Source organism: Pristiophorus japonicus, chromosome 23 (assembly GCF_044704955.1).
Source record: "Pristiophorus japonicus isolate sPriJap1 chromosome 23, sPriJap1.hap1, whole genome shotgun sequence".
Lineage (NCBI taxonomy): Eukaryota > Metazoa > Chordata > Chondrichthyes > Pristiophoridae > Pristiophorus > Pristiophorus japonicus.
In genome coordinates, this window is record NC_091999.1 from 6,241,050 (window position 1) to 6,266,902 (window position 25,853).

At 52.6% G+C, this 25,853-nt stretch overlaps 1 protein-coding gene across 1 annotated transcript in view; it reads right to left on the reverse strand.

Annotated features, from left to right (window-relative positions):
• Positions 1-1,161: 1,161 nt before the first annotated feature.
• ngdn (neuroguidin, EIF4E binding protein) overlaps positions 1,162-25,853 on the reverse strand; it is a 43,714-nt gene continuing 19,022 nt past the window's right edge. The window contains 6 exon segments of the mRNA XM_070866654.1: positions 1,162-1,244; positions 1,823-1,918; positions 2,707-2,859; positions 22,735-22,789; positions 25,599-25,723; positions 25,726-25,748. Coding sequence (XP_070722755.1) covers positions 1,848-1,918; positions 2,707-2,859; positions 22,735-22,789; positions 25,599-25,723; positions 25,726-25,748 — 427 coding nt within the window. The 3' untranslated portion in view covers positions 1,162-1,244; positions 1,823-1,847.

Consider the following 25,853-nt stretch of genomic DNA (forward strand, 5'->3'; position numbering starts at 1 on the left):
CCCACTGAATGGAACAGGCTCGAGGGGCTGAATGGCCACCTGTGTTGCGAGACTTCACGAAGTGTAAAAGACATACGCATTTCATGTTTCCGCTGTTGCAGCGTGGTTTTAATTCAGAAGCCCCCGGCCCGGTTCCCGGGCACTGAGGGAGTGATCGGACGGAGACTGGATTAGGAGATGGTGCCAGGAAGTCTGGCTGGAACAGACTGGCTCATACAGAAGAGTAATTAATGGTGAATACGGATGGAAGGTGTTTCCCGTTTAGTGCAAACAGCATTAAAATCCAAACACGCACAGGTAGGATACAGCACTTAAAGCGATGGAACAGTTTGAGTCTTAAACATCTCTGATTGCAGTAGTGTCAGAATTATCTGCTGTGAGGGACACGGCATCATCACTCAGCATCGAGATTCGAACCTGGACAGCAACACAGCAAAGATCAAATTATCCACTGTTCGATCGTACATCAGTCCAGATACAGTCAGTAACACAGTGCTGGGGGAGAGGGGTTACTGAGTGACAGTGTGAGGGAGCTGGATTAACATCAGTCCAGATACAGTCAGTAACACAGGGCGCTGGGGGAGAGGGGTTACTGAGTGACAGTGTGAGGGAGCTGGATTAACATCAGTACAGATACAGTCAGTAATACAGGGCGCTGGGGGAGAGGGGTTACTGAGTGACAGTGTGAGGGAGCTGGATTAACATCAGTACAGATACAGTCAGTAACACAGGGTGCTGGGGGAGAGGGGTTACTGAATGACAGTGTGAGGGAGCTGGATTAACATCAGTACAGATACAGTCAGTAACACAGGGCACTGGGGGAGAGGGGTTACTGAGTGACAGTGTGAGGGAGCTGGATTAACATCAGTACAGATACAGTCAGTAACACAGGGCGCTGGGGGAGAGGGGTTACTGAGTGACAGTGTGAGGGAGCTGGATTAACATCAGTACAGACACAGTCAGTAACACAGTGCTGGGGGAGAGGGGTTACTGAGTGACAGTGTGAGGGAGCTGGATTAACATCAGTACAGACACAGTCAGTAACACAGGGCGATGGGGGAGAGGGGTTACTGAGTGACAGTGTGAGGGAGCTGGATTAACATGGGTAGATTAATATTCTGTCCACAATACTTACTCTGTGATTCCCCCACTCCCTCAGGCTGGGGATCCTGTTCCGATAATATGGTTCGGTACAACTCATACGCGTCATAAATCAGAACACCCGTCAGAATAAATCCGAACACCTGCAAAGGAAAGGACACATCTGGAATAAATTATCTAACCCCGTGCTGTACCTCCCCTGGGAGTGTTTGATGGGACAGTGTAGAGGGAGTGTGCGATGGGACTGTGTAGAGGGAGTGCGATGGGACAGTGTAGAGGGAGTGTGCGATGGGACAGTGTAGAGGGAGTGTGCGATGGGACTGTGTAGAGGGAGTGTGCGATGGGACAGTGTAGAGGGAGTGTGCGATGGGACTGTGTAGAGGGAGTGCGATGGGACAGTGTAGAGGGAGTGTGCGATGGGACTGTGTAGAGGGAGTGTGCGATGGGACAGTGTAGAGGGAGTGTGCGATGGGACAGTGTAGAGGGAGTGTGCGATGGGACAGTGTAGAGGGAGTGTGCGATGGGACTGTGTAGAGGGAGTGTGCGATGGGACAGTGTAGAGGGAGTGTGCGATGGGACAGTGTAGAGGGAGTGCGATGGGACAGTGTAGAGGGAGTGTGCGATGGGACAGTGTAGAGGGAGTGCGATGGGACAGTGTAGAGGGAGTGTGCGATGGGACAGTGTAGAGGGAGTGCGATGGGACAGGGAGTGTTTAACTCACTGCTGCAGATGCTGATCCACCCTCTTTACTCTTTGCTGCCGAAGTAATCGAGAGGATGAGGAATATCACAGCTGAACATCCGGCTCGCAAAAAATCCTGTAAAATAAATCACATGCTGAATCAGAATTGTATCTGTACTGATGTTAATCCAGCTCCCTCACACTGTCACTCAGTAACCCCTCTCCCCCAGCACCCTGTGTTACTGACTGTATCTGTACTGATGTTAATCCAGCTCCCTCACACTGTCACTCAGTAACCCCTCTCCCCCAGCACCCTGTGTTACTCACTGTATCTGTAATGATGTTAATCCAGCTCCCTCACACTGTCACTCAGTAACCCCTCTCCCCCAGCACCCTGTGTTACTGACTGTATCTGTACTGATGTTAATCCAGCTCCCTCACACTGTCACTCAGTAACCCCTCTCCCCCAGCACCCTGTGTTACTGACTGTATCTTTACTGATGTTAATCCAGCTCCCTCACACTGTCACTCAGTAACCCCTCTCCCCCAGCACCCTGTGTCACTGACTGTATCTGTACTGATGTTAATCCAGCTCCCTCACACTGTCACTCAGTAACCCCTCTCCCCCAGCGCCCTGTGTTACTGACTGTATCTGTACTGATGTTAATCCAGCTCCCTCACACTGTCACTCAGTAACCCCTCTCCCCCAGCACCCTGTGTTACTGACTGTATCTCTACTGATGTTAATCCAGCTCCCTCACACTGTCACTCAGTAACCCCTCTCCCCCAGCACCCTGTGTTACTGACTGTATCTGTACTGATGTTAATCCAGCTCCCTCACACTGTCACTCAGTAACCCCAGCACCCTGTGTTACTGACTGTATCTCTGCTGATGTTAATCCGGGTGGGACTGCGTCCACTCACCATACAAGGCCAGCTGAGTGCTGTCAGCTTGCTGTGATACCCGGTCATGTAGACCAGGACGAAGATGAGATTGACGATGATGAAGATGAGTGGCGCGGTGACAAATGCTGCTGTTGAAGCAGCGTAGCAAATAAACATCAGAAACATAAGGAGCTGGAAGAGAGAAACAAGTTCGGTGGATAAAGGGCGAACCAGTAGATGTCATGTATTTAGATTTCCAGAAGGCTTTCGCTAATATGTCACATAAAAGGTGACTGCACAAGATAAAAGTTCACTGGGTTGCGGGCAATATATTAGCATGGATAGAGGATTGGCTAACAAACAAAAACAGAAGGGTCGGGATAAATGGGTCATGTTCTGATTGGCGAGCAGTGACTAGTGGGGTGCCGCAGGGGTCAGTGCTGGGGCCCCAACTATTTACAGTCTATGTTAATGACTTGAATGAAGGGACCGAGTGTAATGGAGCCAAGTTTGCCGATGATACAAAGATGGGTAGGAAAACAAATTGTGTGGAGGACACAAAAAATCTGTAAAGGGACATAGACAGACTCAGTGAGTGGGCAAAAATTTGGCAATTTGGACTATAATGTGGGAAAATGTGAGAAACAGAGAAAGTAGGTGCAGGAGTAGGCCATTCGGCCCTTCGAGCCTCAATAAGATCATGGCTGATCATTCACCTCCGTACCCCTTTCCTGCTTTCTCTCCATACCCCTTGATCCCTTTAGCCGTAAGGGCCACATCTAACTCCCTCTTGAATATATCCAACGAACTGGCCTCAACAACTCTCTGCGGTAGAGAATTCCACAGGTTAACAACTCTCTGAGTGAAGAAGTTTCTCCTCATCTCGGTCCTCAGGCTTATCCCTTATCCTTCGACTGTGACCCCTGGTTCTGGACTTCCCCAACATCGGGAACATTCTTCCTGCATCCAACCTGTCCAGTCCCGTCAGAATTTTATATGTTTCTATGAGATCCCCTCTCATCCTTCTAAACTCCAGTGAATACAGACCCAGTCGATCCAGTCTCTCCTCATATGTCAGTCCTGCCATCCCGGGAATCAGTCTGGTGAACCTTCGCTGCACTCCCTCAATAGCAAGAATGTCCTTCCTCAGATTAGGAGACCAAAACTGAACACAATATTCCAGGTGTGATCTCACCAAGGCCCTGTACAACTGCAGTAAGACCTCCCTGCTCCTATACTCAAATCCTCTCGCTATGAAAGCCAACATACCATTTGCCTTCTTCACCGCCTGCTGTACCTGCATGCCCATTTTCAATGACTGATGTACCATGACACCCAGGTCTCGTTGCACCTCCCCTTTTTCTAATCTGCCGCCATTCAGATAATATTCTGCCTTCGTGTTTTTGCCCCCAAAGTGGATAACCTCACATTTATCCACATTATACTGCATCTGCCATGCATTTGCCCACTCACCTAACCTGTCCAAGTCACCCTGCAGCCTCTTAGCATCCTCCTCACAGCTCACACTGCCACCCAGCTTAGTGTCATCTGCAAACTTGAAGATATTACATTCAATTCTTTCATCTAAATCATTAATGTATATTGTAAATAGCTGGGGTCCCAGCACTGAGCCCTGCGGCACCCCACTAGTCACTGCCTGCCATTCTGAAAAGGACCCGTTTATCCCGACTCTCTGCTTCCTGTCTGCCAACCAGTTCTCTATCCACATCAATACATTACCCCCAATACCATGTGCTTTGATTGTGCACACCAATCTCTTGTGTGGGGCCTTGTCAAAAGCCTTTTGAAAGTCCAAATACACCACATCCACTGGTTCTCCCTTGTCCACTCTACTAGTTACATCCTCAAAAAATTCCAGAAGATTTGTCAAGCATGGTTTCCCTTTCATAAATCCATGCTGACTTGGACCGATCCTGTCACTGCTTTCCAAATGTGCTGCTATTTCATCGTTATTAATTGATTCAAACATTTTCCCCACTACCGATGTCAGACTAACCGGTCTATTATTACCCGTTTTCTCTTCCCCTCCTTTTTTAAAAAGTGGTGTTACATTAGCTACCCTCCAGTCCATAGGAACTGATCCCGAGTCGATAGACCATTGGAAAATGATCACCAATGCATCCACTATTTCTAAGGCCGTTTCCTTAAGTACTCTGGGGTGCAGACTATCAGGCCCTGGGGATTTATCAGCCTTCAATCCCATCAATTTCCCCAACACAATTTCCTGACTAATAAGGATTTCCTTCAGTTCCTCCTTCTCACTAGACCCTCGGTCCCCTAGTACTTCCGGAAGGTTATTTGTGTCTTCCTTCGTGAAGACAGAATCAAAGTATTTGTTCAATTGGTCTGCCATTTCTTTGTTCCCCATTATAAATTCACCTGAATCTGACTGCAAGGGACCTATGTTTGTTTTCACTAATCTTTTTCTCTTCACATATCCATAGAAGCTTTTGCAGTCAGTTTTTATGTTCCCAGCAAGCTTCCTCTCGTACTCTATTTTCCCCTCCTAATTAAACCCTTTGTCCTCCTCTGCTGTATTGCAAAATTCTCCCATTCCTCAGGTTTGCTGCTTTTTCTGGCCAATTTATATGCCTCTTCCTTGGATTTAACACTATCCTTAATTTCCCTTGTTAGCCACGGTTGAGCCACCTTCCCCGTTTTATTTTTACTCCAGACAGGGATGTACAATTGTTGAAGTTCAACCATGTGATCTTTAAATGTTTGCCATTGCCTATCCACAGTCAACCCTTTAAGTATCACTCAACAGTCTATTCTAGCCAATTCACGTCTCATACCATCGAAGTTACCTTTCCTTAAGTTCAGGAGCACAGTCTCTGACTTAACTGTGTGAGTGGGCAAAAATTTGGCAGATGGAGTATAGTGTGGGAAAATGTGAGATTATCCATTTCGGCAGGAAAAATAAAAAAGCCAATTACTATTTAGATGGGGAGAGATTACAAAGTGCCGCAGTACAGCGGGACCTGGGGGTACTTGTGCATGAAACACAAAAGGTTAGTATGCTGGTACAGCAAGTGATCAGGAAGGCCAATGGTATCTTGGCCTTTATTGCAAAGGGGGATGGAGTATAAAAGCAGGGAAGTCTTGCTCCAGTTATACAGGGTATTGGTGAGGCCACACCTGGAGTACTGCGTGCAATTTTGGTCTCCGTATTTAAGGAAGGATATACTTGCTTTGGAGGCAGTTCAGAGAAGGTTCACTCGGTTGATTCCGGAGATGAGGGGGTTGACTTATGAGGAAAGGTTGAGGAGGTTGGGCCTCTACTCATTGGAGTTCAGAAGAATGAGAGGTGATCTTATCGAAATGTATCAGATTACGAGGGGGCTCGACAAGGTGGATGCAGAGAGGATGTTCCCACTGATGGGGGAGACTAGAACTAGGGGGCATGGTCTCAGAATAAGGGGCCACCCATTTAAAACTGGGATGAGGAGGAATTTCTTCTCTCAGAGGGTTGTAAATCTGTGGAATTCTCTGCCCCAGAGAGCTGTGGAGGCTGGGTCATTGAATATATTTAAGGCGGAGATAGACAGATTTTTGAGCGATAAGGGAGTGAAGGGTTATGGGGAGCGGGCGGGGAAGTGGAGCTGAGTCCATGATCGGATCAGCCATGATCGTATTAAATGGCGGAGCAGGCTCGAGGGGCCGAATGGCCGACTCCTGCTCCTATTCTTCTGTTAGCCAACAGAATTTGATACCGGGCCACATTTTAGGACAGGTGACCAAAGGCTTGGTCAAAGAGGGAGGTTTTAAGGAGCGTCTTAGAGGAGAAAGGAGAGGCGGAGAGGTTTAGGGAGGGAATTCCAGAGCTTGGCATCCAGGCAACTGGAGGCCTGGCCACCGATGGTGGTGCGATGGAAATTGGCGGGCGGGTGGGAGGGGGGAGTGCAGAGGATGTGCAAGAGGTCAGAATTGGAGGAGCACAGAGATATCGGAGGGTGGTGGGGCTGGAAGAGGTTAAAAAAAGAAAAGACAGACGTGCATTTATATAGCGCCTTTCTCCACCACCGCATGTCCCAAAGCCCTTTACAGCCAATTAAGTACTTTTGGAGTGTAGTCACTATTGTATTGTGGGAAACGCGGCAGCCTACTTGCGCACAGCAAGCTCCCACACACAGCAACCTGATAATGACCCAGATCATCTGTTTTCATGATGTTGATTGAGGGATAAATATTGGCCCCAGGACACCGGGGAGAACTTCCCCTGCTCTTCTTCCAAATAGTGCCCTGGGATCTTTTACATCCTCCTGAGAGAGCAGATGGGGACTCGGTTTAACGTCTCATCCGAAAGACGGCCCCTCCGACAGTGCGGCGCTCCCTCAGTACTGCCTCTCCGACAGTGCGGCGCTCCCTCAGTACTGCCCCTCCGACAGTGCGGCACTCCCTCAGTACTGCCCCTCCGACAGTGCGGCGCTCCCTCAGTACTGCCCCTCCGACAGTGCGGCACTCCCTCAGTACTGCCCCTCCGACAGTGCGGCGCTCCCTCAGTACTGCCCCTCCGACAGTGCAACGCTCCCTCAGTACTGCCCCTCCGACAGTGCGGCACTCCCTCAGTACTGCCCCTCCGACAGTGCGGCGCTCCCTCAGTACTGCCCCTCCGACAAGGCGGCGCTCCCTCAGTACTGCCCCTCCGACAGTGCGGCGCTCCCTCAGTACTGCCCCTCCCACAGTGCGGCGCTCCCTCAGTACTGCCCCTCCGACAGTGCGGCGCTCCCTCAGTACTGCCCCTCCGACAAGGCGGCGCTCCCTCAGTACTGCCCCTCCGACAGTGCGGCACTCCCTCAGTACTGCCCCTCCGACAGTGCAGCGCTCCCTCAGTACTGCCCCTCCGACAGTGCGGCACTCCCTCAGTACCTACCCCTCCGACAGTGCGGCGCTCCCTCAGTACTGCCCCTCCGACAGTGCGGCGCTCCCTCAGTACTGCCCCTCCGACAGTGCGGCGCTCCCTCAGTACTGCCCCTCCGACAGTGCGGCGCTCCCTCAGTATCTACCCCTCCTCAGTACTGTCCCTCCGACAGTGCGGCGCTCCCTCAGTACTGCCCCTCCGACAGTGCGGCGCTCCCTCAGTACTGCCCCTCCGACAGTGCGGCGCTCCCTCAGTACTGCCCCTCCGACAGTGCGGCGCTCCCTCAGTACCTACCCCTCCTCAGTACTGTCCCTCCGACAGTGCGGCGCTCCCTCAGTACTGCCCCTCCGACAGTGCGGCGCTCCCTCAGTACTGCCCCTCCGACAGTGCGGCGCTCCCTCAGTACTACCCCTCCGACAGTGCGGCGCTCCCTCAGTACTGCCCCTCCGACAGTGTGGCCCTCCCTCAGTACTGCCCCTCCGACAGTGCGGCACTCCCTCAGTACTGCCCCTCCGACAGTGTGGCACTCCCTCAGTACTGCCCCTCCGACAGTGCGGTGCTCCCTCAGTACTGCCCCTCCAACAGTGTGGCACTCCCTCAGTACTACACTGGAATGGCATTGCCAGTCTCCGCCCCCTGCCTCAGCTCATCCGCTGCTGAAACCCTCATCCGTGCCTTTGTTACCTCCAGACTTGACTATTCCAACGCACTTCTGGCCGGCCTCCCACATTCTACCCGACGTAAACTAGAGGTGATCCAAAACTCGGCTACCCCCGTGTCCTAACTCGCACCGAGTCCCACTCACCCATCACACAAGAGCAGAAGAAATAGGAGCAGGAGTCGGCCATTCGGACCCTCGAGCCTGCTCCGCCATTTAATAAGATCATGGCTGATCCGATCATGGACTCAGCTCCACTTCCCCGCCCGCTCCCCATAACCCTTCACTCCCTTATCGCTCAAAAATCTGTCTATCTCCACCTTAAATATATTCAATGTCCCAGCCTCCACAGCTCTCTGGGGCAGAGAATTCCACAGATTTACAACCCTCTGAGAGAAGAAATTCCTCCTCATCTCAGTTTTAAATGGGCGGCCCCTTATTCTAAGACCATGCCCCCTAGTTCTAGTCTCCCCCATCAGTGGAAACATCCTCTCTGCATCCACCTTGTCGAGCCCCCTCATAATCTGATACGTTTCGATAAGATCACCTCTCATTCTTCTGAATTCCAATGAGTTAGAGGCCCAACCTCCTCAACCTTTCCTCATAAGTCAACCCCCTCATCTCCGGAATCAACCGAGTGAACCTTCTCTGAACTGCTTCCAAAGCAAGTATACCCTTTCGTAAATATGGAAACCAAAACTGCGCGCAGTACTCCAGGTGTGGCCTCACCAATACCCTGTATAACTGGAGCAAGACTTCCCTGCTTTTATACTCCATCCCCCTTTGCAATAAAGGCCAAGATACCATTGGCCTTCCTGATCACTTGCTGTACCTGCAGACTAACCTTTTGTGTTTCATGCGCTGTGCTCACTGCCCCCGTGTCCTAACTCGCACCCAGTCCCGCTCACCCATCACCCCCTGTGCTCGCTGACCTACATTGGCTCCCGATTAAGCAACGCCTCGATTTCTAAATTCTCATCCTTGTTTTCAAATCCCTCCATGGCCCTCGCCCCTCCCTATCTCTGCATTCTCCTCCAGCCCCTACACCCCTCCCTATCTCTGTAACCTCCTCCAGCCCCTACACCCCCCCCCCATCTCTGTAACCTCCTCCAGCCCCTACACCCCTCCCTATCTCTGTAACCTCCTCCAGCCCCTACACCCCTCCCTATCTCTGTAACCCCCTCCAGCCCCTACACCCCCCCATCTCTGTAACCTCCTCCAGCCCCTACACCCCTCCCTATCTCTGTAACCCCCTCCAGCCCCTACACCCCCCCATCTCTGTAACCTCCTCCAGCCCCTACACCCCTCCCTATCTCTGTAACCTCCTCCAGCCCCTACACCCCTCCCTATCTCTGTAACCCCCTCCAGCCCCTACACCCCCCCATCTCTGTAACCTCCTCCAGCCCCTACACCCCTCCCTATCTCTGTAACCCCCTCCAGCCCCTACACCCCCCCATCTCTGTAACCTCCTCCAGCCCCTACACCCCTCCCTATCCCTGTAACCTCCTCCAGCCCCTACACCCCTCCCTCTATCTGTAACCTCCTCCAGCCCCTACACCCCTCCCTACCTCGTAACAACCTCCAGCCCCATAACCCCCCAAGATGTCTGCACTCCTCTAATTCTGCCCCCCTGACCATCCCTGATTATAATCGCTCCACCATCGGTGGCCGTGCCTTCTGTTGCCTGGGCCCCAAGCTCTGGAACTCCCTCCCTAAACCTCTCCGCCTCTCTTTCCTCCGTCAAGACGATGCTTTAAAACCTCCCTCTTTGACCCAGCTTTTGGTCACCTGCGCTAATATCTCTTTACGCGGTTCGGTGTCAGACTTTGTCTGATAATCGCTCCTATCAAGAGTCTCGGGATGTCTCTGTGTTAAATTTGAAGAGAAAATTTTTTTCTCAAAACGGACACAATTTGTACCCAGACCAGAGACTCCACCCCCTCCAGAGATTTAATAAGATCCAAACAAAGCCTTGCATTTATATAGCGCCTTTCTCAACAACCGGACGTCCCGAAGCACTTTACAGCCAATGAAGTACTTTTGGAGTGTGGTCACTGTTGTATTGTGGGAAACGCGGCAGCCAATTTGCACACAGCAAGCTCCCACACACAGCAACGTGATAATGACCAGATAATCTGTTTTGGGTATTGGTAGAGGGATAAATATTGTCCCCAGGCACATCGAAACATAGAAACTAGGTGCAGGAGTAGGCCAATCGGCCCTTCGAGCCTGCACCACCATTCAATAAGATCATGGCTGATCATTCACCTCAGTACCCCTTTCCTGCTTTCTCTCCATACCCCTTGATCCCTTTAGCCGTAAGGGTCACATCTAACTCCCTCTTGAATATATCCAACGAACTGGCCTCAACAACTCTCTGCGGCAGGGAATTCCACAGGTTAACAACTCTCTGGGTGAAGATGTTTCTCCTCATCTCGGTCCTAAATGGCTTACCCCTTATCCTTAGACTGTGACCCCTGGTTCTGGACTTCCCCAACATCGGGAACATTCTTCCTGCATCTAACCTGTCCAGTCCCGTCAGAATTTTATATGTTTCTATGAGATCCCCTCTCATTCTTCTAAACTCCAGTGAACATAAGCCTAGTTGATCCAGTCTCTCCTCATATGTCAGTCTTGTCATCCCAAGAATCAGTCTGGTGAACCTTCGCTGCACTCCCTCAATAGCAAGAATGTCCTTCCTCAGATTAGGAGACCAAAACTGAACACAATATTCCAGGTGAGGCCTCACCAAGGCCCTGTACAACTGCAGTAAGACCTCCCTGCTCCTATACTCAAATCCCCTCGCTATGAAGGCCAACATACCATTTGCTTTCTTCACCACCTGCTGTACCTGCATGCCAACCTTCAATGACTGATGTACCATGACACCCAGGTCTCGTTGCACCTCCCCTTTTCCTAATCTGTCACCATTCAGATAATATTCTGCCTTCCTGTTTTTGCCACCAAAGTGGATAACCTCACATTTATCCACATTATTCTGCATCTGCCATGTATTTGCCCACTCACCTAACCTGTCCAAGTCACCCTGCAGCCTCTTAGCATCCTCCTCACAGCTCACACCGCCACCCAGCTTAGTGTCATCTGCAAACTTGGAGATATTACATTCAATTCCTTCGTCTAAATAATTGATATATATTGTAAATAGCTGGGGTCCCAGCACTGAGCCCTGCGGCACTCCACTAGTCACTGCCTGCCATTCTGAAAAGGACCCGTTTATCCCGACTCTCTGCTTCCTGTCTGCCAACCAGTTCTCTTTGGGACGTTATACTATGTTAACGGAGTGGTATCGGTTGTTACTGGTGTACACACACACACACACACCGATTGGCTCAGTCCTTTCTCCTATTGGGCTGATAAGTGGCAAGTAACATTCGCACCACACAAGCGCCAGGCAATGGCCATCTCCAACAAGCCAGAGTCTAACCACCGGCCCGTGACATTCAGCGGCATTCCCATGGCCAAATCCCCCGCCATCAACATCCTGGGGGTCACCATTGACCAGAAGCTTAACTGGACCAGACACATAAATACTGTGGTTACAAGAGCAGGTCAGAGGCTGGGTATTCTGCGAGTGTCTCACCTCCTGACTCCCCAAAGCCTCTCCACCGTCTACAAGGCACAAGTCAGGAGTGTGATGGAACACTCCCCACTTTGCCTGGATGAGTTGCAGCTCCAGCAACACTCGAGAAGCTCGACACCATCCAGGACAAAGCAGCCGCTTGATCGACACGTTACCCACCACCTCCAACACTCACTCCCTCCACCACCTTCAACACTCACTCCCTCCACCACCTCCAACACTCACTCCCTCCACCACCTTCAACGCTCACTCCCTCCACCACCGGCGCCCCCTGGCTGCAGTGTGCACCGTCTACAAGATGCACCGCGGCAACTCGCCAAGGCTTCTTCGGCAACACCTCCCAAACCCGCGACCTCTACCCGCCCAGAAGGACAAGGGCAGCAGGTCCATGGGAACACCATCACCTCCACGTTCCCCTCCCAGTCACACACCATCCCTCGACTTGGAAATATATCGGCCGTTCCTCCATCGTCGCTGGGTCACAATCCTGGAACTCCCTCCCTAACAGCACTGTGGGAGCACCTTCACCACACGGGACTGCAGCGGTTCAAGAAGGCGGCTCACCACCACCTTCTCCAGGGGCGATTAGGGATGGCCAATAAATGCTGGCCTTGCCAGCGACGCCCACATCCCAGGAATCCATAAAACACACCCACATTGGGCACATTCCGCCACCTCCCTCCTTCCCTTTGCTCAAGTTCCCTACCAGCTCCAAGCCGAGGAGGATGCCTCTCCGGGTCCTCAGGAAACTCTGGTCCAGTCGGAAATTGGCCAGTGCGGGGGCCCAGTGTGAGCGCTCCCCGCGTTCCGCCTGATCTTCCGGCATCGCTCAGGGCAGCGCGGAGCGTGGGCGCAGTTGGAGCGGAGTTTGCAGAGCCTTGGGAGCGGGGTTTGGGAAGTTGGGAGTTTTGGGAGCAGGGTGTAGGAAGTTGGGAAGTTGAGAGTTTGGGAGTTGGAGCGAAGTTTGAGAGTGCTGGGAGCGGGGTCTCAGAGTTGGGGGGAAGTTGGAGTGGAGTTTGGGAAGCTGGAGTTTGGGAAGTTGGAGTTTGGGAAGTTGGAGCGGAGTTTGGGAAGCTGGAGTTTGGAAAGTTGGAGCGGAGTTTGGGAAGCTGGAGTTTGGGAAGTTGGAGCGGAGTTTGGGAAGTTGGAGCGGAGTTTGGGAAGCTGGAGTTTGGGAAGTTGGAGCGGAGTTTGGGAAGCTGAAGTTTGGGAAGTTGGAGCGGAGTTTGGGAAGCTGGAGTTTGGGAAGTTGGAGCGGAGTTTGGGAAGCTGGAGTTTGGGAAGTTGGAGCGGAGTTTGGGAAGCTGGAGTTTGGGAAGTTGGAGCGGAGTTTGGGAAGCTGGAGTTTGGGAAGTTGGAGCGGAGTTTGGGAAGCTGGAGTTTGGGAAGTTGGAGCGGAGTTTGGGAAGCTGGAGTTTGGGAAGTTGGAGCGGAGTTTGGGAAGCTGGAGTTTGGGAAGTTGGAGCGGAGTTTGGGAAGCTGGAGTTTGGGAAGCTGGAGTTTGGGAAGTTGGAGCGGAGTTTGGGAAGCCGGAGTTTGGGAAGCTGGAGTTTGGGAAGCTGAGTGTTGGGAGCGGGGTCTGAGCGCAGTTCGCCCCAGCCTCTCCCGAGACCCGCTCTCCCGGTTTCCTGTCCAGCCCCCTCGCTCTCTCTCTCACTCACTGCCGAGATTTCCCATCCGCAAATCAGGGGTTGGGGAAAGAATCAGCAAACGGAAACAGGAGGAGGCTGAGACACAGAGAGAGAAAGTGAGAGAGAGAGAGAGAGAGAGAAAGGCAGACTTACATTTATATAGCGCCTTTCGCGGCCAGCGGATGTGCCAAAGTCAATGAGAGACAGAGAGAGAGAGAGACAGAAATAGAGAGAGAGACAGAGAGAGAGAGAGAAAGAGACAGAAATAGAGAGAGAGACAGACAGACAGAGAGAGAGAGACAGAAAGAAAGAGAGACAGAGAGAGAGAGAGAGACAGAGACAGAGAGAGAGAGAGAGTCAGAGAGAGAGAGAGAAACAGACAGAGAGAGAGAGACAGAAAGAAAGAGAGACAGAGACAGAGAGAGAAAGAGAGAGAGACAGAGACAGAGAGAGAGAGAGTCAGAGAGAGAGAGAGAGAAACAGACAGAGAGAGAGAGACAGAAAGAAAGAGAGACAGAGACAGGGACAGAGAGAGAGAGAGAGAAACAGACAGAGAGAGAGAGACAGACAGAGAGAGAGACAGTCAGAGAGAGAGAGAGAGAAACAGACAGAGAGAGAGAGACAGAAAGAAAGAGAGACAGAGACAGGGACAGAGAGAGAGACAGGGACAGAGAGAGAGAGAGAGAGAGAGAGAGAAACAGACAGAGAGAGAGAGACAGACAGAGAGAGAGACAGTCAGAGAGAGAGAGAGAGAAACAGACAGAGAGAGAGAGACAGAAAGAAAGAGAGACAGAGACAGAGAGAGAGAGACAGAAAGAAAGAGAGACAGAGACAGGGACAGAGAGAGAGAGACAGAGAGAGAGAATGAGACCGAGAAAGAGAATGAGAGAGAGAGAGAGAGAGTTAATATTTTACATCCCAATGGACGAGGTGCTGAGGGCCTTGGGATACTTCACTACATTAAGGCTGCTATGTAAATGCAGAGAGTTGTTAGCAGACCCCAGCCCGGCTGGGGTAATGTGGATATAACTGGGCTCGGACACGGGCCAGGGCTCCTGATCCAGTGCCCCTGATCCAGTGCCTGGGCTCCTGATCCAGTGCCCCTGATCCAGTGCCTGGGCTCCTGATCCAGTGCCCCTGATCCAGTGCCTGGGCTCCTGATCCAGTGCCCCTGATCCAGTGCCTGGGCTCCTGATCCAGTGCCCCTGATCCAGTGCCTGGGCTCCTGATCTGAAAGGACGGTGGGAGCAGGTTCAAGAGTAACTTTCAAATGGGGAATGGGATAAATACCGAGGGGAATCACATTTTTGGGGCTGTGGGGAAAGAGCGGGGGCAGTGCAGCCAGTTGGGTGGCACTGTGATAGAGCCAGCAAAGGCTGGACGGGCTGAATGGCCTCCCTCTGTGCTGTGATTGTTAGACATGTCATGTGCCCAACAGTGACTGCTTTATGTTGCTGCACAGATGGGGGAGATGTTACGAGATGGTGTGTGGTATTAATCAGCTCATTGTCCCCAGATTCCAGGAGGAAGGCCGAGAGGAGAACTGGTTAACCCATTCCCCACCCAGTGCTCTCACACACAGTGCGGCGCTCCCTCAGTACCGACAGTGCGGCACTCCCTCAGTACTGCCCCTCCGACAGTGCGGGGCTCCCTCAGTACTGCCCCTCCGACAGTGCGGCGCTCCCTCAGTACTGCCCCTCCGACAGTGCTGCGCTCCCTCAGTACTGACCCTCCGACAGTGCGGCGCTCCCTCAGTACTGCCCCTCCGACAGTGCGGCACTCCCTCAGTACTGCCCCTCCGAGAGTGCGGCACTCCCTCAGTACTGCCCCTCCGACAGTGCGGCGCTCCCTCAGTACTGCCCCTCCGACAGTGCGGCGCTCCCTCAGTACGGCCCCTCCGACAGTGCGGCGCTCCCTCAGTACGGCCCCTCCGACAGTGCGGCGCTCCCTCAGTACTGCCCCTCCGACAGTGCGGCACTCCCTCAGTACACACTGGGAGTGTCTACCTGGCTTGGACATCCCATGGTGTCATTTGGAAGGACAAATCGCGAGGAGGTTTCCTTTAACCTGGGCACCGTTCAATGGCCTCTATATCAGCTCGAGTGCGACCTGTGCCACTTTAAGGCGCCGTATATCCATGCGGTCTCAGCCTTTAACCACACTGCGCGCGCTGAGCCAGAGGAATGGAAAATCTCCCGGAGCCAGGAACATAGCGGTGCATTGAGACTGGGAAGCCAGGTTGCTGACCTCGAACAAAGCCCCATTCATCGCCCAGGGTCCGTGTGGGGGCTAACTCAGCACAGGCCCAGAATGGAGCCTGGGCCTGTGCTGCCCATTCACTCCCCCCCTCCCCGTCACAGAGAGTGTGGGGCCCCTTCATCCCATGTCCGGAGCTTGGATTCAATCCCTGTCAAAAAACACGTGTCAGTAATGGTGGCCATGGACTGATACACAAAAGGTTGGCATGCCGGCAAAAGCAAGTAATTAGGAAGGCAAATGGCACGTTGGCCTTTATTGCAAGACGGTTGGAGTATAAGAAATAGCAGGAGTCGGCCATTCGGCCCCTCGAGCCAGCTCCACCATTCAATAAGATCATCGGCTGATCTTTGACCGCAACTCCACTTTCCCGCCCGATCCCCCTATCCCTGGGATCCCTTAATATTCAAAAATCTATCGATCGCTGTCTTGAATACACTCACTGAGCCTCCACAGCCCTCTGGGGCAGAGAATTCCAAAGATTCACCGCCCTCTGAGAGAAGAAATTCCTCCTCATCTCAGTCCTCAATGGCCGACCCCCTCCGAAACATAAGAAATTTTCAGCGCAGAAGGAGGCCATTCCGGCCCATCGTGTCCACGCCGGCCGACAAAGAGCCGCACGGCCCTCGGTCAGCAGCCCTGGAGGATTCCCGGGATGGCAGGACTGACATATGAGGAGAGACTGGATCGACTGGGCCTGTATTCACTGGAGTTTAGAAGGATGAGAGGGGATCTCATAGAAACATATAAAATTCTGACGGGACTGGACAGGTTAGAGGCAGGGAGAATGTTCCCGATGTTGGAGAAGTCCAGAACCAGGGGTCACAGTCTAAGGATAAGGGGTAAGCCATTTAGGACCGAGATGAGGAGAAACTTCTTCACTCAGAGAATTGTGAACCTGTGGAATTCTCTACCACAGAGAGTTGTTGAGGCCAGTTCATTAGATATATTCAAAAGGGAGTTAGATGTGGCCCTTACGGCTAAAGGGATCAAGGGGTATGGAGAGAAAGCAGGAAAGGGGTACTGAGGGAATGTTCAACCATGATCTTATTGAATGGTGGTGCAGGCTCGAAGGGCCGAATGGCCTACTCCTGCACCTATTTTCTATATAAACCTATGAACAATGGCGGAAAGGCAAAGAGCACCCAGCCCAACCAGTCCGCCCCCACACAACTGCGACACCCCTTACACTGAAAACATTCTACACTCCATCCCAACCGGAGCCATGGGATCTCCCGGGAGAGGCCAAAACCAGATAAAAAAACCCAGGCCGATTGGGGGTAAAAAAATCTGGCAAAATTCCTCTCCGACCCATCCAGGCGATTGACACTAGTCCAGGAGATCACTCTGGCCGTATTCTATTCCCTGCAGTACTTACCATTATATCTGCACCGTCCAACAAAGGGTCATCTAGTCTAATCCCAATTACCAGCTCTAGGTCCGTAACCCTGCAGGTTACTGCACTTTAAGCGCCCATTCAACCATCTCTTAAAAGTGGTGAGGGTTTCTGCATCCACCACTCTCCCAGGCAGCGAGTTCCAGACCCCACAACCCTCTGCGTAAAGACCCCCCCCCCCTCAAATCCCCTCTAAACCTTCCACCAACCACCTTAAAACTATGCCCCCCTCGTAATAGACCCCTCCACCAATGGAAATAGACCCTTGCTATCCACTATAGCCAGGCCCCTCAATATTGTGTACACCTCGATGAGGTCCCCTCTCAGCCTCCTCTGTTCCAATGGGAACAAACCCAGCCTATCCACAATCTGTCCTTATCCTGAGACTGTGACCCCTGGTTCTAGACTCCCCAGCCCGGGGGGGAAACACCCTCCCTGCATCTACCCTGTCAGGCCCTGTAAGAATGTTTCAATGAGATCACCTCTCATTCTTCTAAACTCCAGAGAATATCGGCCCAGTCTGCTCAATCGCTCCTCATAGGACAATCCCCCCCATCCCAGGAATCAGTCTGGTGAACCTTCGCTGCACTCCCTCTGTGGCAAGTATATCCTTCCTGAGGTAAGGAGACCAAAACTGTACACAATACTCCAGGTGTGGTCTCACCGGGGCCCGATATAATCACAGTAAGACGTCTTTACTCTGAGACTCAAATCCTCCTGTAATAAAGGCCAACAGACCATTTGCTTTCTTAATTGTATAACAATAGGGAAGTCTTGCTACAACTCCACATGAGACCACACCTGGAGTACTGCGTGCAGTTTTGCTCTCCGTATTTAAAGGCAGGATATACTTGCATGGAGGCTGTTTGTTCAGAGAAGGTTCACTCGGTTGATTCCGGGGATGAGGGGGTTGACTTATGAGGAAAGGTTGAGGAGGTTGGGCCTCTACTCATTGGAGATCAGAAGAATGAGAGGTGATCTTATTGAAACGTATAAGATTATGAGGGGGCTCGACAAGGTGGATGCAGAGAGGATGTTCCCACTGATGGGGGAGACTAGAACTAGGGGGCATGGTCTTAGAATAAGGGGCCGCCCATTTAAAACTGAGATGAGGAGGAATTTCTTCTCTCAGAGGGTTGTAAATCTGTGGAATTCTCTGCCCCAGAGAGCTGTGGAGGCTGGGTCATTGAATGTATTTAAGGTGGAGATAGACAGATTTTTGAGCGATAAGGGAGTGAAGGGTTATGGGGAGCGGGCGGGGAAGTGGAGCTGAGTCCATGATCGGATCAGCCATGGTCGTATTAAATGGCGGAGCAGGCTCGAGGGGCCGAATGGCCGACTCCTGCTCCTATTTCTTATGCTATGTTTCTTATAGATTGTTGGAAAAACCCATCTGGTTCACTGACGTGCTTCAGGGAAGGAAATCTACCGACCTTACCCGGTCTGGCCGATGTGTGACTCCAGACCCACAGCGAAGTGGTTGACGAACTGCCCTCTGAAATGGCCTCAATTGTACCAAAGCACAACGACAAAGTCAGCGTTGTGGGAGCCCCTTCTCAAGGGGCAATTAGGGACGGGCAATAGATGCTGGGACTTGCCAGTGACGCCTACATCCCAGGAATAAATAAAAAAACAGACCGGAGAGTGTCCAGGGGAGTCGTTTGCACAAATCTCTTTATTATCCAGCACCACATCTAATTCTCGCCAAGTCACCGATCGTCTAGGTGTCCGTTTCTTGATCCTGGGCCCTCCATCCGGGGTGGGTGGGGGGGGGGGGGGAAAGAGTGTGTCTAGAAAAGTATTGAAGGAATCGGGAGGGAGGGAGAGAGAGAGAGGTGGAGGTGGAGGTGCGAGAGGCGAGAGGCGAGAGGGGAGAGGGGAGAGGGGAGAGGGGAGAGGGGAGAGGGGAGAGGGGAAAGGGGAGAGGGGAGAGGGGGAGGGAGGGAGAAGGAGAGGGAGGGAGAAGGAGAGGGAGAGGGAGAGGGAGAGGGGGAGGGAAGGTGAGAGCGAGAGGAGGTGGTGAGGTGTGGGGCAAGCCCACTGCCCCTCTGGGGAATCTCTGGTTTGGGGGCCGCCTGGTGTCCATTGGGAAAGCCCGGATGGGGATGTTGTGGTGGGGGCCTGTATGAGGTGGAGGAGGAGGAGGGTTGTTCCAGGCCTCGGACTTTCACCGTCTCCTTCGAAACACTGGGGGAGGGGGGGAAATAAATCATTGAGAACAGGCGGGTCCCAAACACTGGAGTATTTACAACTCACAAACAGGTCACTCGGCCCCACCGATCCGTGCCGGGGTTTATGCCCCACCCCCGACTCCTCCCACCCCCGCTCACCCCCTCCCTCCCTCCATCCTCTCCCTCTCTCTCTCCCCCTCCTCCCCCCCTCTCTCTCTCTCTTCCCCCCTCCTCTCCCTCTCCCTCCCTCCCTCCACCCCCCTCTCCCTCCCTCCTCCCTCCCCCATCTCCCTCCTCCCTCTCTCTCTCTCTCTTCCCCCCTCCTCTCCCTCTCCCTCCCTACCTCCCTCCCTCCCCAATTCCTTCAATACTTTTCCAGAGGAGATTGACCAGGATGTTTCACTGGAGAGGGTACAGAGGAGATTGACCAGGATGTTGCACTGGAGAGGGTACAGAGGAGATTTACCAGGATGTTGCACTGGAGAGGGTACAGAGGAGATTGACCAGGATGTTGCACTGGAGAGGGTACAGAGGAGATTTACCAGGATGTTGCACTGGAGAGGGTACAGAGGAGATTTACCAGGATGTTGCACTGGAGAGGGTACAGAGGAGATTTACCAGGATGTTGCACTGGAGAGGGTACAGAGGAGATTTACCAGGATGTTGCACTGGAGAGGGTACAGAGGAGATTGACCAGGATGTTGCACTGGAGAGGGTACAGAGGAGATTTACCAGGATGTTGCCGGGACTGGAGAATTTTAGCGATGAGGAAAGATTGGATAGGCTGGGGTTGTTTTCCTTGGAACAGAGGAGGCTGAGGGGAGACCTGATTGAGGTGCATAAAATGATGAGGGGCCTGGATAGAGTGGATAGGACGGACCTGTTTCCCTGGGCAGAGGGGTCAACAACCAGGGGGCAGAGATTGAAAGTAATTGGGGGGGGGGTTTAGAGGGGATTTGAGGGGAAATGTCTTCACCCAGAGGGTGGTGGGGGTCTGGGGGGGAACTCACGGCCTGAAAGGGGGGTAGAGGCAGAAACCCTCACCACATTTGGATGTGCACCTGAAGTGCCGTAACCCACAGGGCTACGGACCCAGAGCGGGAAAGTGGGATTAGGCCGGGTAGCTCTTGGTCGGCCGGAGCGGACACGATGGGCCGAATGGCCTCCTTCCCTGCTGTAACTTTCTGTGCCTGTATTTCTCAGTCACGATGTTTACCAGGATGGTCCTGGGGGGGGGGGGGGGATGAGGGCCCGTCGGTGACATGGAGCTGGGAGAAGCTGGGGTTCGTTTTGTCAGGCGATATCGGGACAGGCGACCAAAAGCTGGGTCAGAGAGGTGGGTTCTAAAGGGAGCGTCTTAAAAAAGGAGGGGAAGAGAGGCGGAGAGGTTTAGGGAGGGAGTTCCAGAGCGTGGGGCCCAGGCAGCTGACTTAAACCCGGGGAACCGCCAGGATTTCAGATAAATCGGCAAAAAAAAAAAAAGGGGGCAACCCGTGGGGGAGGTGAAGAGAACATTTGTACGCAGTGAGCTCTCGTGATCGGGAACGCGCTGCCAGACAGTGGGAGCGGATTCAATAGTAACTTTCAAAAAAAGGGAGAATTGGATAAATACTTGACGGGGAAACATTCGCTGGGCTGTGGGGAGGGGGGAGGCAAAGAGCGAGCTGGGGAGTGGGACTGACTGGATCGATCGGGGAGACTAGGGGGCAATTTAAAACCGAGTCGAGAAGGAATTTCTTCTCCCAGAGGGTTGTGGATCTGTGGAATTCTCTGCCCAGGGAAGCAGTTGAGGCTGGGTCATTGAATGTATTCAAATCACAGATAGATAAGATTTTTAACCAATAAGGGAATTAAGGGTTACGGGGAGCGGGCGGGTAAGTGGAGCTGAGTCCACGGCCAGATCAGCCATGATCTTGTTGAGTGGCGGAGCAGGCTCGAGGGGCTCGATGGCCTACTCCTGCTCCGAATTCTTGTGTTCTTATGATTGCTCACAGAGCCCGGCACAGGATAGGCACGATGGGCCCAATTTCCTCCCTCTGTGCGCTATCGTTCTGTGATTTCTGTGTTTGTCTAGCCTCCCCTTAAATGCATCGATACTATTCGTCTCAACCCCTCCCTGTGGCAGCGAGTTCCACATTCTCACCGCTCTCTGGGTAAAGGAGTTTCTCCTGGATTCCCCATTGGGTTTTTTTAGTGACTTATACTAGGTTTAAGGCCCCTAGTGCTTGGCTCCCCCACCCCCCCCACAAATGGGAATACCTTCTCTACGCCTACCCTATTGAACCCCTTCCTAATCTTAAAAGACCTCTATCGGGACACCCCTCACCCTTCTCTTTCCGAGAGATAAGAGACCCGGCCTGTTCAGTCTCTCCCGATTCTTATAACCTCCCAGTTCTCGTATCATCCGTGTGCCTCGATACGCTTTTTGTAATATGCAGACCACAACTGTGCACGGTGCTCCAAGTGTGGTCTACCCCAGGTATATGGAGACCAGAACTGTGCACGGTGCTCCCAGTGTGGTCTAACCCAGGTATATGGAGACCAGAACTGTGCACGGTGCTCCAAGTGTGGTCTAACCCAGGTATATGGAGACCAGAACTGTGCACGGTGCTCCAAGTGTGGTCTAACCCAGGTATATGGAGACCAGAACTGTGCACAGTGCTCCAAGTGTGGTCTAACCAAGGTATATGGAGACCAGAACTGTGCACGGTGCTCCAAGTGTGGTCTAACCCAGGTATATGGAGACCAGAACTGTGCACGGTGCTCCAAGTGTGGTCTAACCAAGGTATATGGAGACCAGAACTGTGCACGGTGCCCCAAGTGTGGTCTAACCCAGGTATATGGAGACCAGAACTGTGCACGGTGCTCCCAGTGTGGTCTAACCCAGGTATATGGAGACCAGAACTGTGCACGGTGCTCCAAGTGTGGTCTAACCCAGGGATATGGAGACCAGAACTGTGCACGGTGCTCCAAGTGTGGACTAACCCAGGTATATGGAGACCAGAACTGTGCACGGTGCTCCAAGTGTGGACTAACCCAGGTATATGGAGACCAGAACTGTGCACAGTGCTCCAAGTGTGGTCTAACCCAGGTATATGGAGACCAGAACTGTGCACAGTGCTCCAAGTGTGGTCTAACCCAGGTATATGGAGACCAGAACTGTGCACAGTGCTCCAAGTGTGGTCTAACCCAGGTATATGGAGACCAGAACTGTGCACAGTGCTCCAAGTGTGGTCTAACCCAGGTATATGGAGACCAGAACTGTGCACGGTGCTCCAGGTGTGGTCTGAGCAAGCTTGTCAATTCTACTACTCTCGCAATGAATCCCAGGATGTGGTTATTAACCCAATACCCCCACTTGGTGCCACGCCCCCCCCTCTGTCTGGCAGCTGGGCCTTGACCACAGTATCCAGGAGGGTGAAAGGTCAGGGATTGACCTCTGAAGGACCAAGTGTCAGGTCAATCCTCTTACCTTTTTTCTTTTTCTTCTGAATAATTTTCCTCTTCTTCTGCCTTGGAGCCGTGTCCTGAGAGAGAGAGAGTTTAGAGAATTAAATCCAGTCGAGGTTGACAGCGACAATTCCCCACGCAGCTATTGCCTCGATAACCCCTTTCTCCTCCATCTCGTGTAGCGGTTCGGTTATGGGACTGATAATCCAGAAAAGGGGCAGTACTGAGGGAGCGCCGCACTGTCGGAGGGGCAGTACTGAGGGAGCGCCGCACTGTCGGAGGGGCAGTACTGAGGGAGCGCCGCACTGGCGGAGGGGCAGTACTGAGGGAGCGCCGCACTGTCGGAGGGGCAGTACTGAGGGAGCGCCGCACTGGCGGAGGGGCAGTACTGAGGGAGCGCCGCACTGGCGGAGGGGCAGTACTGAGGGAGCGCCGCACTGTCGGAGGGGCAGTACTGAGGGAGCCCCGCACTGTCGGAGGGGCAGCACTGAGGGAGCACCGCGCTGTCGGAGGGGCAGTACTGAGGGAGCGCTGCACTGTCGGAGGGGCAGTACTGAGGGAGCGCCGCACTGTCGGAGGGGCGGTACTGAGGGAGCGCCGCGCTGTCGGAGGGGCAGTACTGAGGGAGCGCTGCACTGTCAGATGAGACGTTAAACTAAGGCCCCGTCTGCTCTCTCGGGTGGATGTAAAAGATCCCAGGGCACTATTTCGAAGAAGAGCAGGGGAGTTCTCCCCGGTGTCCTGGGGCCAATATTTATCCCTCAACTCACATCACTAAAAAAAAAAAACAGATTCTCTGGGTCATTACCACATTGTGGGAGCTTCCTGTGCGCAAATTGGCTGCCGCATTTCCCACAATACAACAGTGACTGCACTCCAAAAGTACTTCATTGGCTGTAAAACGCTATGGGATGTCCTGTGGTGGTTTAAGGTGCGGTAGAAATCGTGGGCAGGAATACGGAGAGATGAGGTATGCTCAGTTGTAGAGAGCTTGGGAGTAACTGCGTTCCATTCTGGGTCCCTGAGGGAGAGCAGCGCAGACTCACCAAAATTAAAGAAACATAGAAAATAGGTGCAGGAGCAGGCCATTCGGCCCTTCGAGCCTGCACCACCATTCAATAAGATCATGGCTGATCATTCACCTCAGTACCCCTTTCCTGCTTTCTCTCCATACCCCTTGATCCTTTTAGCCGTAAGGGCCACATCTAACTCCCTCTTGAATATATCCAATGAACTGGCCTCAACAACTCTCTGTGGTAGAGAATTCCACAGGTTCACCACTCTCCGAGTGAAGAAGTTTCTCCTCATCTCGGTCCTAAATGGCTTACCCCTTATCCTTAGACTGTGACCCCTGGTTCTGGACTTCCCCAGCATCGGGAACATTCTTCCTGCATCTAACCTGTCCAATCCCGTCAGAATTTTATATGTTTCTATGAGATCCCCTCTCATTCTTCTAAACTCCAGTGAATACAGACCCAGTCTATCCAGTCTCTCCTCATATGTCAGTCCTGCCATTCTGGGAATCAGTCTGGTGAACCTTCGCTGCACTCCCTCAATAGCAAGAACATCCTTCCTCAGATTAGGAGACCAAAACTGAACACAATATTCCAGGTGTGACCTCACCAAGGCCCTGTACAACTGCAGTAAGACCTCCCTGCTCCTATATTCAAATCCTCTCGCTATGAAGGCCAACATGCCATTTGCCTTCTTCACCGCCTGTTGTACCTGCATGCCAACTTTCAATGACTGATGTACCATGACACCCAGGTCTCGTTGCACCTCCCCTTTTCCTAATCTGTCACCATTCAGATAATATTCTGCCTTCCTGTTTTTGCCACCAAAGTGGATAACCTCACATTTATCCACATTATACTGCATCTGCCATTCATTTGCCCACTCACCTAACCTGTCCAAGTCACCCTGCAGCCTCTTAGCATCCTCCTCACAGCTCACACCGCCACCCAGCTTAGTGTCATCTGCAAACTTGGAGATATTACATTCAATTCCTTCGTCTAAATCATTGATGTATATTGTAAATAGCTGGGGTCCCAGCACTGAGCCCTGCGGCACTCCACTAGTCACTGTCTGCCATTCTGAAAAGGACCCGTTTATCCCGACTCTCTGCTTCCTGTCTGCCAACCAGTTCTCTATCCACGTCAGTACATTACCCCCAATACCATGTGCTTTAACTTTGCACACCAATCTCTTGTGTGGGACCTTGTCAAAAGCCTTTTGAAAGTCCAAATACACCACACCCACTGGTTCTCCCTTGTCCACTCTACATCTTCAAAAAATTCTACACCGGGGCTAAAAGGGTTAAAGTATCTGGACAGGTTACCCAGAGTGGGTTTGTGTTCCCTGGTATGTAGAGCATAAGAAATAGGAGCAGGAGTCGGCCATTCGGCCCCTCGAGCCTGCTCCGCCATTCGATACGATCATGGCTGATCCGATCATGGACTCAGCTCCACTTCCCCGCCCGCTCCCCATAACCCTTCACTCCCTTATCGCTCAAAAATCTGTCTATCTCCGCCTTAAATATATTCAATGACCCAGCCTCCACAGCTCTCTGGGGCAGAGAATTCCACAGATTTATAACCCTCTGAGAGAAGAAATTCCTCCTCATCTCAGTTTTAAATGGGCGGCCCCTTATTCTGAGACCATGCCCCCTAGTTCTAGTCTCCCCCATCAGTGGAAACATCCTCTCTGCATCCACCTTGTCGAGCCCCCTCATAATCTGATACGTTTCGATAAGATCACCTCTCATTCTTCTGAACTCCAATGAGTAGAGGCCCAACCTCCTCAACCTTTCCTCATAAGTCAACCCCCTCACCATTGAAAAGATGATGAAGGGGGGTGTAATGGAGGTGTGTGTAAAGGGTTACAGACCCGGTCCAGTGTTTCTCCGGTCAATGCTCCAATGCTCCCGAAGTGAGTGAGGGATCCCAGTTGTGAGGTCATCGCCAGCGATCGTTTCCGCTTCTCCCGATCCTTCTTCGAGACGTTCAGGCGCACATCATGGACTCCTCATACTGCACCCTGCAACGGGAGGAAAGAGAGAGAGAGAGGGGGGGAGAGAGAGAGTGGGGGGGGAGGGGGGAGAGAGAGAGGGGGCGGGGGGAGAGAGAGAGGGGGGGACGGGGG